The following is a 12,865-nucleotide window of genomic DNA, read 5'->3' on the forward strand; positions in this document are numbered from 1 at the left end:
AAACACAAAATTATGGAATTTCTTGTGGAAGAACGTCACATCCACCCAATAGAGTTCCAGGCACTTGTGGAATATATGCCAAGGCGCACAATGCCGTATTAAGACAGTTTATGTTGGTGTTTTCTTTATTTCGTCAGTAACATCTACCTGCTGCCATTGTCTAGAAAGTAATGGCCTAGAACTAATTGTTTTATTGTAGCCGAAGGGGCCCTCATATCCATTCACATGAGCAGGCTATATCTGAAGAAAAGAACACAGTTGTAACTTGCAACCTGTTACAAACCATTTGTGGAAAAAGCTACCATTTCAGACATCCATTTCATTGAAACGATCCATTGGCTCTTCAAATGAGCAAGACCCCCACTCACTCGGTGGCGATAAGCCATTGCGCACGTATGTGCGTTCAACATCTGCATGTGGTAGGCTAAACCAGTAAGGATCGACCTCCAAGCGCCACTTTCTACGGGATGTATGGCTGCATCTCTTTTGGAAGGTGTGGGACTGACTCTGCTCCTCACTCTGTTTGAAGTGTAACGGTGATGCGTGTGTTCATTTTTTCTCTCCAGTAAATTGGCTACTGGTTTTGCTTTCGCTAAAACATGTGTCAATGTCGCTACATTTCTACGGATTAATGCATACGCAAAATATTGATACGTTCAACACAACGTGAATATGGATTTTATCTTTGTTTCAATACTTTTTATATTTATCGACGCGATTTACGCAGTGTCCCGCTATGGAAATCTCCAACCATACATGTACGTTTTTTTATAAGCTGTCGTTGTTTTGACTTAAATTGTTTTTGCATGATAATACATTTTACAGTCACAGTAACCTAAATTATAAAACTTCTGGTAAAATTTGACTTGTTACTACTGCTGCTATTTATTTGAGCTTGACATATAACCAAAATCCAATATCTTTTGACATGTTAAACAATTTATGATTATTTTACAACTTTCATTAGTTGAAATTTGAGATTTGAATATAAATTTATCAATTCATATATATTTCAATATTTCATGTTTGCATTGAAAGGAGAAACATTGTGTCCATACCTGGGTGTGCATAGTTAAAATACACAGAGAACAACCAGTCAACTCTAAGGCTGTATTTTGTACATTTCTCAGAAAGGAATGCACCTTGAACTATGACAGTGTTGTCATAAGAATACTCTAGTGTCTCTCTCAACATGCACTGTAATGGTATACCTTTACATAATTACACATGATCTCAGGGCGGATTAATGATGCAGCATACGTGAGACGCCTCTACGTTTCCCTATAATGGAGAGCATGCCAGAGTAACAGGTGAAATAAGTCAGAGATGAGGGGATTATGATATGTCTGACTTCATGAAAAGGATGATATAAATCTCAGAGATGTTCAATTGTTCAGCTGTAATGACCCTGTCATTGCCTTATAGTGAGGAATAATGAGTATTCTTAGAGGGCCTGTAAGACCATTACCGTGAGACCATTACCATGAGACCATTACCGTGAGACCATTACCATGAGACCATTACCGTGAGACCATTACCGTGAGACCATTACCGTAAGTCCATTGCCAGTCTCGGGCTAGTAGATCCAGTATTAGCATCACCAACTGAAGGTTTTTACAGACACATCAGGCATACACATTATTCCAGAGATGAGACACGTCTGGACATGGAATTACAGAGCTGCTCCTAAATTATTAGACATACTGCACTTTCTGCTGCTAGAGAGGTACTGAAACACTGCTTAATGTTAGAGGGATAGTATGGCACATTGAGACGGTTTTAGATACTTTACAATGCAGGGAATATGTTGCGATGGGATCTATGGCACTGATGGCACCTGGTTTATAAATCTAAAAACATAGATGTATTCTGCTCTTCTTTGGTCAATATTTTGACATACTGTAGTATCAGGTACTGCCTTAGTGAATGTTGAATGATTGAATTCTTGCTGCAGGCAGTGTCTTGTGCTGCCATGCTTAGCGATATAAACAGTAATGTGTGAGGAATTCCCCGTAAGTATTAGCAGACAGCGTGGGCACTCTGTCATTTTTTTACTTTAAGTAATCCCCACAAGGGTGTTGCACTACACGGTACAGTAGGGCCGGGACAATACCAATATTGCGATAGAGGTTAGTATCGTGGCAAGGAAACAAACATGAAGCGGGTGTAATTTCTTTAGGAGAACATGTTAAAAACAAACATCATTATTCTTTTCATCCAGAGTCACATTTGATTTATTTCCCCATGCTATAGGACACAATATTTTACATACAGCAGGTTTTTAAAGGACCAAAGAGATTGGTCTGCTTCATGTTTTCATTTTTGCCATGGAAATAAATATTGCGATTCTGGTATCGTCCCGGCCCTACAGTACAGAATAAGCCCTTAGGAATCCTTGTCCATTTATCTTCAATGGTTCATGCTTCATAACAACCTCTTACATTTTCCCCCCTCACTTTAAAAATAGCTTGATTTGTTCCATATATTTTTGCCGCTACCCTCTTTCAGGCCCAATGTGTGTGCAGAGCGGGAAGTGATGCTGGTTGCCCAAAGGCAGCCCTGTGTGCAGGCCTTCACACGCATGGTCAAGATCTGGAAGCAAGGCTGCCTAGGACAGAACTGGTGCATGGGATACGAGAGAAGGTGAGTCCTGCTCTTAATTCAGGCATCCATCCATGCCTCTATCCATCCATTCCTCCATTAAATCAAATAGCACTTTATTCATCACATGCTTTGTAAACAACAGGTGAGGAGTAACAGTGAAATGTTACTTACGGCCATTCCCAACAATGCAGAAAGTAATAGAAAGTAAAACACGTAATAATAACAGATACCCAATGAGTAACGATAACTTGGTTATATACAGGAGGTACCAGTACCGAGCTGATGTGCAGGGGTACGAGGTAATAGAGGTAGATACAGTATGTACGTGACAGATAGTAAACTATCAGCAGCATATGTGATGAGTCAAAAAAAGTTAGTGCAAAAAGTGTCAATGCAGGTAGTCCGGGTGGCTATTTGGTTAACTATTTAACTTGGTGCATTGGTACCGCTTGCCATGCGGTAGCAGAGAAAACAGTTTATGACTTGGGTGGCTGGAGTGTTTGAAAATGTTTAGGCCTCCTCTGACACTGCCTGGTATAGAGGTCCTGGTGTACTCGGCTGTCCACATTACCCTCTGTAGCGCCTTGTGGTCAGATGCCAAGCGGTGATGCAGCCAGTCAAGATGCTCTCAATGGTGCAGCTGTAGAATTCTTTTGAGGATCTTAGGATCCATGCAAAAACATGTCAGCCTCCTGAGGGGGATTAAGCCTTGTCGTGCACTCCTCATGACTGTGTTGGTTTGTTTTAATAAAAAATTACATCAAATAGCTTAACAATGAGAAAAATGTAGTCGGCTTGAGGATAAATTCAGCCACTATTTATTGTTGAACTCAGTGAGTTTTGTCTGGTTAATGGCTTACACAAATGGTCTGCAATATTCAAGGTAAATTAAATCCAGCTTGAGAGACTCCTCTGGTCTCCTGAAGAGCTCCTTGCTGCTTCTTTCTCTCTCTGTGTCTTTTTTGTCCCACACAATGAAATCGGGGAGGGAAGTCACACATGATATCTCAGACAGCACTGCCCCGATTTTGACAAAACTTGGGTGAATGATGCGTCTTGCCATGGAGATCCGGCATTTACAAAATTACGCTGATTGGCCCAAGGCGGAAGCTGTAGTAATTAACAGAAATGTGTTAGTCACACGCGATATCTCAATTGGCCCAAGAGTGGGCGCTGCATCATTCGTGGGGGACAACATGTTTACTGTTGCCTTGTTCCCTTTATTTATTTTGTATATATTTTATTTATATTTTAACATTTTTATTAGATTTTTTATATAAAAATAAAATAAATTATCAGTTTTTCGTGATATCCAATTGGTAGTTACAGTCTTGTACCAACGCTGCAACTCCCCTATGGACTCGGGAGAGGCGAAGGTTGAGAGCCATCGAGAGCTTGCTTAACCCGAAAGCCAGCCGCACCAATGTGTTGGAGAAACACCGTCCAACTGGTAACTAAAGTCAACTTGCAGGCGCCCGGTCCGCCACAAGGAGTCACTAGCGCACGATGGGACAAGGAAATCCTGGCCGGCCAAACCCTCCCCTAACCCGGACAACGCTGGGCCAATTGTGCGCTGCCTCATGGGTCTCCCGGTCACGGCCGGCTGTAACACAGCCTGGAATCGAACCCAGGGCTGTAGTGACGCCTCAAGCACTGTGATGCAGTGCCTTAGAACGCTGTACCACTCGAGAGGCCCTCAGACAGTCTTTCTTGAGACATTGTACATTATATGTCCATTGCGCTGCAAACAATTTAACCTTAGTCTTGAATGATGCCAAGATATACCAGAGATAAGGGACTGTTGATATTGCAACCACACAACACAAACGCTGTTTCACCAGTATGAACGAAATCACAAACTGCTTTTTTTGTTAAAGCACTCGAGCTGTTGTCAACTAAATATGATAATCTGTTTGCATCTGCCAATTTATTGGCTGTCCAGGATCCAGACGACTTATCGCTTCCTATACAGTTAATCTCTTTCTGTAACATGTTGAGCCGGCAATTAAGGAGGATGAGATGCTCAATTAAAGATGTTGCAGAACTGCTGTATTTGAAGCACCACTGCCTTCTGCCCAGTTTCCCTGATATTGCCAAGGCAATCAAGCTGTTTTTACCATCCCTGTAACTGTCGCTCCTGCAAAGAGATTGTTTTCTAAACTAAAACTCATAAAGAACTACCTATTAAGCATTAGGCTCTGTCTGATATGCGTTTTTGAACACCTGAGTAAGTTCCACTCATTGCACTGGTACCGTTGTAGCCTTGACCACGGCATTTGTTCACCAATTTCCCCTTACTTTCAATCAGTTTAAGTTTTTATTTTTCAAGGTTTGAGGCACTTTTTCAGTCACATTCCTGAAGCCCAAGAACAAAAACACTTAACTTCCTAATTCATATGGAAATTAAAAAGGTTTATGAATGACTTAGTGGTGGGTTACTGTCAATGATTTATTAAATTAAAAAAATGGACATCTATGACAGGTTCAAGGGCCATCAGAACTCGCCTTGCGGGGGTGTCCGGTACGCCAGTGGATCTTCTATGTAGAAAAGAACATTGATGTTGTTCTTTTTCCCCTAGTCTATTTAGTGCCTGGTCTTATCCACTCTGTTTTAAGGAATCCTGATCGGCTTGTGGACATTGTAGAGGGAAGCAGAAGACACATATGTGTCCTTGGAGTCTTATCTTTCAGTGATGGGGTTATAATATTTTGTAGCTTAAACAGTTCAAAAGATAAAGCCACATTTGTAGGAAGAAAACAGGGTCGCGACCCCTAGTTTGGGAAACACTGGTCTATTGCATGTATTACCTATGGATAATTCTGTGTTGTGCATTTTTTTTGTCTTAACAGTAATCATGTCAAAGCTGTTTAAACAGAGTGCTTCATCCTCATCCCCATAAATATCTGGCAAAATCTCTCTCCTCTGGCTCCTCTCCTCTTCCCTCTTTTTTGTTCTGAAAATACAGTAGCCCTCTCATATAGTGCTAAGTGGAAGATGTAGCCCAGCTCTCCAGGAGGGTAAGCTAAGAATAGAATATGTTTCTAAACACTTGTGATGTGGATGCTACCATGATTATGGATAGTCCTGAATGAATCGGAAAAAAATAATGATGATTGAGAAAGTTACAGATGCACCAATATCATACCCCCAAGATATGCTAACTTCTCAACTTTACAATAATAGTGGAGGTTAGTATTTTTTTGAAGGGTATGATATTTGTCGGTCTAACTTTCTCCCTCGTCATTATTCACGATTCATTCAGGACTATCTGTAATCATGGTAGCATCCATATTACTGTAGACGTGTTCAGAAACATATGCTATTCTTATTTACAATAAAAGGGACTCCAAAATGACAATACATTGTATACCATTCATTTCTATTGGACACAAAAGAATCTGAAACACAACCAAAACAAACAGCAAATGCATCCAACAAGTTTGTAGATACACAAGCTTGATGTAATCATTGCGTGCTAGGAATATGGAACCAAATACTAAACTTTTGACTACTTTAATACACATGGAGGGGGGGACTATGTACAAAAAGTGCTGTAATTTCTAAACGGTTCACCCGATATGGATGTAAATACCCTCAAATTAAAGCTGACAGTCTCCCCTTTATCCTCGTAGTCATTGTATCATTTCACATCCAAAGTGCTGGAGTACAGAGCCAAAACAACAACAAATGTGTCAATGTCCCAATACTTTTGGAGCTCCCTGTACCTACGGTATTTAGCCGAGGCATCTCCAGAGGCCAGGTACATACCTGTGAGGGAGAGTCCTGCGGCTAACCCCTGACTCTGTCTCTGTGACTCACGGCTCACTCTCTGGGGAGTTTTTTCAAAGTGCCGTTTAGGCTTTCTTCATATATTTACCGCGTTACAAAGACGCAGGCAGCTTTGAAGGCAGTCAAAGCTTAAATTACACACCGTAAACAAAACGTTTTTCCACAACGCTTAATGACCGTGGAGCCATGAGAGGGCTTCTAAACTACAGGGTTAGACACCCTACTCTGAAGTTCAGTCTGCCAGTCTCACGCTTTGAAAGGGGTTACTTAAAAGACTGGGAAAATGTTTGCTGATTATTATACTTTGTGACTTTGTGACCACAAACACACACCTTGACATTGTGCCATAAATCAAGACCTAAAATTATTTTATAGAATCAACAGACCTTAATCTAGTGTACTAGCTTTGTATTATCTGATTTGTATTTATTGATAATGTCATGTCTCCCTTGATAACAGGACAGCGTATTACACAGCATACAGACAAGTCTACAGACAAGACTACCAGACGGTTTACAAGTGCTGTCCTGGATGGTCTCAACTCAACGGAGAGGCTGGCTGCTTGTATCGTAAGTCTTTCTCTTTTCTTCTATTGCTTCATATTACTGGGGTTTCCAGTGTTAAAGTATCACAACCACCTAATGTTTCAAATCAGCTTTTTGTTATCAGCATACAGAATATGTTTATTAGTACAGTACAAATGTAATCTTTCTTGGGAGAATGCTCGCTTACACAGGAGTCAAGGTTATACTCGATAGGCACGTGAGAGGATAGAAGGGTGCCTCAAACTCATCTCTCACCCTGGGTCAGGAGCCGCTGTAGTTGGGATAGCATTCAGGGAGAGGTTGTAAGGTCAAGAGGTACTTAGGCCATCCACTGACTGCATTGTGCAGCTGTTATGAGTCAATGTTAGGCCTTCCTCAGTGCAACAGTGTGACGTTCACAACCAACCGGACACTGGGCGAAAGCTCCAATGTGTTGAATCATGTTGAAAGCTTATAACCAACTGTTGACATTTTTGTTAAACCAGGTTTGCATTGCAATGTCTTTTTTTACATTCTACCAAAGACGACAATGAACTTACAGACATGTTAAAGTGTTGAGTGACCAGCAGACCTAATGCCCTATGCATCTGGCTCAACTACACTTGGCTCGACAGGGCTCCTTGCGTCCTGAGATGGTGTGGGTTTCTGCTGCCAGAGAGCGAGGGCATGGCTGGACAGGTGCTCCTCATTGTTCAGTTGGTTTTGCCAATTCCAATGTGCTGACTGCTTCCTGGTGTTGTTGTGGCTCCACAGTTGAATCTTGGCTCACGCTCACATAGTCATGCACCATATTCCCAGTCAGCGGACTCAGAGGTATGGTAGTAACTGATGGTAAAGGATGGAGGCTTGCACCATGGACCCGAGTAAGAACTGGCTCCTGTGTCACAAATAGGGTTGCACATTTTGGGAATTATTCAGAGGTGGAAACTTTCCGTGGGACTTAATGGGAATATATGGGAATTAACAGGAATATATGGGAATTAACAGGAATATATGCAAATTAATTTTAATACCATGTAAATGTAGATGTTTTTTGCATTGGATATATTTACCATATCATATGGAGACAGAAACATGAACCTTTTACCTTATCATAAGTAGACATCATTGAAAATTATTAAATCCTTCCAATAGAAAAAAAATTAAAACTAAAGTTTCAAATTGAACTGTAATTAAATTAGTTGACTCTTCACATGGGATGATTTCACTGAACAACAAAAGAAAGGGAATATTGAATGATCCCCAATGATCCATTACATCTCCCAAAAACATTTTCAACATACATCTGTAAAATGATAGTTTAGACACTAAAGCTTTGGTTGTCCTCCTCCCAGGCTTCCATATCTTCTCCCTGGACCTCCTCAATGTCCACCTCTTGAACATCAGAATCTGAGGCCTCATCTTCACTGTCACTTTCCAACCTTGTTGTGGATGGCTCGTTGTCAGGCTCAAAAAGCCTCAAATTTGCACGGAAGGCCACCAATTTTCAACCCTTGTATTGGTCAGCTTGTTGCGTGCTTTGGTGTGTGTGTTCCCAAACAAGGACCAGTTGCGCTCTGAGGCGGCTGATGTTGGTGGAATTTGGAGGATGATGGAGGCAACAGGGGAAAGGGCCTCAGATCCCCAAAGTCCCTTCCACCAGGTGGCTGATGAGATATGTTGGCACGACTGCCATATTGGTATCTCCATCCCAAAGCTCTTGCTTGGAAGTGTACTTCGCCTGACTGCCAAGAAACTTGCCCTCATCCAGGCCAAGGTGGCGAGACACGGTAGTGATGACACCATAGCCCTTGTTGATCTCTGCACCAGACAGGATGCTGTTGGACCCCAGCATACTTGGGGTCCAACATGTACGCTGCAGCGTGTATGGCCTTCAGGCAGATGCATTTCAGAACTGCAGTTTCCTCTGCTTGGAGCAACAGTGAAGTGGGCAGGGCAGGGCAGTACAGATTTCTTCTCTTACACCTGCAAGCAGAGTCTGAACATTAGACAGGATGGCATTGTCTCCCTCAATCCGTGCAATGGCTACTGCTATAGGTTTCAGGAGTTTCAGGCTGCTTACCACTCTCTCCCAAAATACATCATCCAGGAGGATACTCTTGATGGGGCTGTCCATATCGGCAAACTGTGATGTGGCCATTTCTTGGAGACTCTTTCACCTCTAGGAGACTGTCAAACTTGATGACAACACCACTCCAACGGGTGTTGCTGGGCAGCTTCAACGTGGTGCTCTTATTCTTCTCACTTTGCTTGGTGAGGTAGATTGCTGCTATAACTTGATGACCCTTCACATACCTAACCATTTCCTTGGCTCTCTTGTAGAGTGTATCCATTGTTTTCAGTGCCATGATGTCCTTGAGGAGCAGATTCAATGCATGAGCAGGACAGCCAATGGGGGTGATGTGAGGGTAGGACTCCTCCACTTTACACCAAGCAGCCTTCATGTTCGCAGCATTGTCTGTCACCAGTGCAAATACCTTCTGAGGTCCAAGGCCATTGATGACTGCCTTCAGCTCATCTGCAATGTAGAGACCAGTGTGCCTGTTGTCCCTTGTGACTGTGCTCTTGTAGGATACTGGTTGAGGGGTGGAGATTATAATTATTCCTTGCCACGAACATTCGACCACCCATCAGACATGATTGCAATACAGTCTGCTTTCTCTATGATTTGCTTGACCTTCACTTGAAATCTGTTGAACTCTGCATCCAGCAAATGAGTAGATAAAGCATGTCTGGTTGGAGGGGTGTATGCTGGATGAAGAACATTCAGAAATCTCTTCCAATAAACATTGCCTGTGAGCATCAGAGGTGAACCAGTTGCATACACAGCTCGAGCAAGACATTCATCAGCATTTCTCTGACTACGTTCCTCCATTGAGTCAAGAAAACTTCTGAGCTGCTATCGATTAAGTTTCTGAGTCATAATCTTCACCTTGAATAGAAGTAGAGGGGCTTTTGTCAGAGGTTGCTTGTTGTGAGCGCTGAGGGAACTTTATGCACTTGGCCAGATGATTCTGCATCTTTGTTGCATTCTTCATATATGATTTGACACAGTATTTGCAAATATACACAGTGTCACGCCCTGATCTGTTTCACCTGTCTTTGTGCTTGTCTCCACCCCCTCCAGTTGTCGCTCATCTTCCCCATTATCCCATGTGTACTTATACCTGTGTTTTCTGTTTGTCTGTTGCCAGTTCGTCTTGTTTGTCAAGCTTACCAGCGTTCGTCCTGTCAGCTCCTGTCTTTTTCCCTGCCTCTCTCATCCTCCTGGTTTTTGACCCTTGCCTGTCCTGACCTTGTACCCGCCCGCCTGACCACTCTGCCCGTCCCGGACCCTGAGCCTGCCAGCCGTCCTGTACCTTTGTCCCACCTATGGATTATTGACCTCTGCTTACCCTGACCCTGAGCCTGCCTGCCGACTGGTACCTTTGCTCCACCTCTGGATTACTGAACTCTGCCTTTCCCTGACCCGGAGCCTGCCTGCCTTGACCTGTCATTTGCCTGCCCCTTAAAATAAACATTGTTACTTCACACGGTCTGCACTTGGGTCTTACCTTGATTCCTGATACACAGCTTTTCTTTCTACATTAGCTGCAGTGAAATGTTTCCACACATCAGACAGTGCCCATGGTATTTCCTGTAAAGATTAGAAGAAAAAAAAATGTAAAAAACCCCAAATACAATTCCTTGAACAGATAAATAGTTAAGCAGTTAAATTGAACAACTCCTTTGTAAGATAATTGTTTTAAAATTAAACATGTATGGAAACAGGTGAATTAACACTCCTCAGTTAGCAGGCTCAAGCAAGCTAAAACCCACATGGTAGCAAAAACTAACTAGCAGAAATTGTTAACAAGTTAGAAATGATTTAAACACACTTTGCTGTAGGCTACTATTTATTAGTTAACCAAAAATCATGTATGTCATATAAAATATATTCACCCCGCGCAGTATTGTAATCAAAACTTACCAGAAAGTATGAAGTCTTTGGCTCAGACAGTGTAGTAGTGTGGCCTCAATAGCATCTCATTAGTGTGCAAGATCTTGAGAATCAGCTGTACATGTGATGGAAGAGTGCACTGGACATGTGATGGAAGAATGCACTGTGATTGCAGAGGGTTGCAATTCCATTGAATAGTGGATAGTTTAACCACAATATGCCACAAGACCTAGAATTGCCTTATGTGTATGCCACAAAAAAGGTTCACTGTTATAAGCTAACTTTTTTGATGAATTTAAGTAAAATACCCCAAATTCCCGGGCTTAACTTCCCATGGAAAATTTCCGGGAAAATTCCAGAAATTTACCAGAAAGTTTCTGACCCTTTGCAACCCAAGTCACAACCAACAAACCAGTGGCGACCTGTCATTCAGTGCAGGTGATTTTGAGCCCCAACTGTTTAGCTAATATATAGTACCAGACACAAGGCTTTTTCTTTATTTGTACTATTTTCTACATTGTAGAATAATAGTGAAGACATTAAAACTATGAAATAACACATATGGAGTCATGTAGTAACCAAAAAAGTGTAAAACAAATCAAAATATATTTAATATTTTAGATTCAAAGTAGCCACCCTTTGCCTTGATGACAGCTTTGCACACTCTTGGCATTCTCTCAACCAGATTCACCTGGAATGCTTTTCCAACAGTCTTGAAGGAGTTCCCACATATGCTGGGCATTTGTTGGCTGCTTTTCCTTCACTCTGCGGTTCAACTCATCCCACACCATCTCAATTTGGTTGAGGTCGGGTGATAGTGGAGGCCAGGTCATCTGATCCAGCGCTCATTCACACTCCTTCTTGGTCAACTAGCCCTTACACAGCCTGGAGGTGTGTTGGGTCATTGTCCTGTTGAAAAACAAATGATAGTCCCACTAAGCGCAAACCGGATGGGTGCTGCCATTAAGTTACATTAGAAGTACCCTTCCAAATTACGTCAAATCACGTTATATCTACAGTAGCTTTGATTGGACTGGCAACATCATACTTTCAAGATCTTAGATGGAAGCTAGCAGTCATCATCATGAATCAAGTCAACAATCTACCGGCAAATCCTTTTCAATCGTTGTCATATGAAGAGAAATTACGAAGAGAAATTATAGATCAAATTTATCGGTGCTCATTGGTTATAAACATTACACAACAAGTTCGCAAATTCAACAATGAGTGGTTTGGAAGAAATCGGTGGCTAACTGCAAGTATTGCAAAGCAATCGCAAGCCAGCTATTCAGTGGATTGGGGGTGTGGTCCAAGTCTGGGTTTAAGGGTCTCTTTTCCAAGCTTAAACGGATAAACATTCAACACCATGGGCCAGAAAAGGTTGAATACATTGGCCATGCTGTCATTCCAGCATGACTTCTGCCGCGTTCAAAACAACTGGAAACTCGGGAACTGGGAAATCTCAGACTTCATTGAGTCGAAGACAACTGTGAACTGGGAAATACAAGCTCCGACTGGGAAAATGCATTTTAAACAGTCATCCAATTCGGAATTCCAATTCGGGAACTCTGGCCTCTTTCTAGAGCTCCAACCTAAAGATCATTAATGTCATGATTCAACCTTGTTTTTTTACAAGTTCACAGTTGTCTTGAAAGCTCCATAAATCCAGAGAATGTCAGACTTTGATGACAAAGTTTGATGACAAAATTTGCCCATGAAGGACCGCCACGCCACCTTCCTGTTCAAAAATGTATTGTATGCTGCTGCATAAATGATGTAATATCCCAGGGAGATACATTGTGGAGAGGTTGGAGTCTGTTTGATTGAGTGTGTGGACAGGTGTCTTTTATACAGGTAACGAGTTCAAACAGGTGCAGTTAATACAGGTAATGAGTGGAGAACAGAAGGGCTTCTTAATTAAAGAAAAACTAACAGGTCTGTGAGAGACGGAATTCTTACTGGTTGGTAGGTAATCAAATACTTATG

General features: G+C 42.0%; 1 protein-coding gene across 2 annotated transcripts in view; it reads left to right on the forward strand.

Annotated features, from left to right (window-relative positions):
• The first annotated feature begins 410 nt into the window (after positions 1-410).
• The window catches only part of LOC139535719 (multiple epidermal growth factor-like domains protein 6), an 82,277-nt gene continuing 69,822 nt past the window's right edge, over positions 411-12,865 (forward strand). For both annotated transcript variants that reach the window (XM_071335434.1, XM_071335436.1), the window contains exons 1-3: positions 411-758; positions 2,509-2,643; positions 6,854-6,963. In XM_071335434.1, the coding sequence (XP_071191535.1) occupies positions 673-758; positions 2,509-2,643; positions 6,854-6,963 (331 nt within the window). In that variant the 5' untranslated portion in view covers positions 411-672. The remainder of the gene's footprint in view (positions 759-2,508; positions 2,644-6,853; positions 6,964-12,865) is intronic.

Source organism: Salvelinus alpinus, chromosome 12, assembly GCF_045679555.1.
Source record: "Salvelinus alpinus chromosome 12, SLU_Salpinus.1, whole genome shotgun sequence".
Classification (NCBI taxonomy): Eukaryota; Metazoa; Chordata; class Actinopteri; order Salmoniformes; family Salmonidae; genus Salvelinus; species Salvelinus alpinus.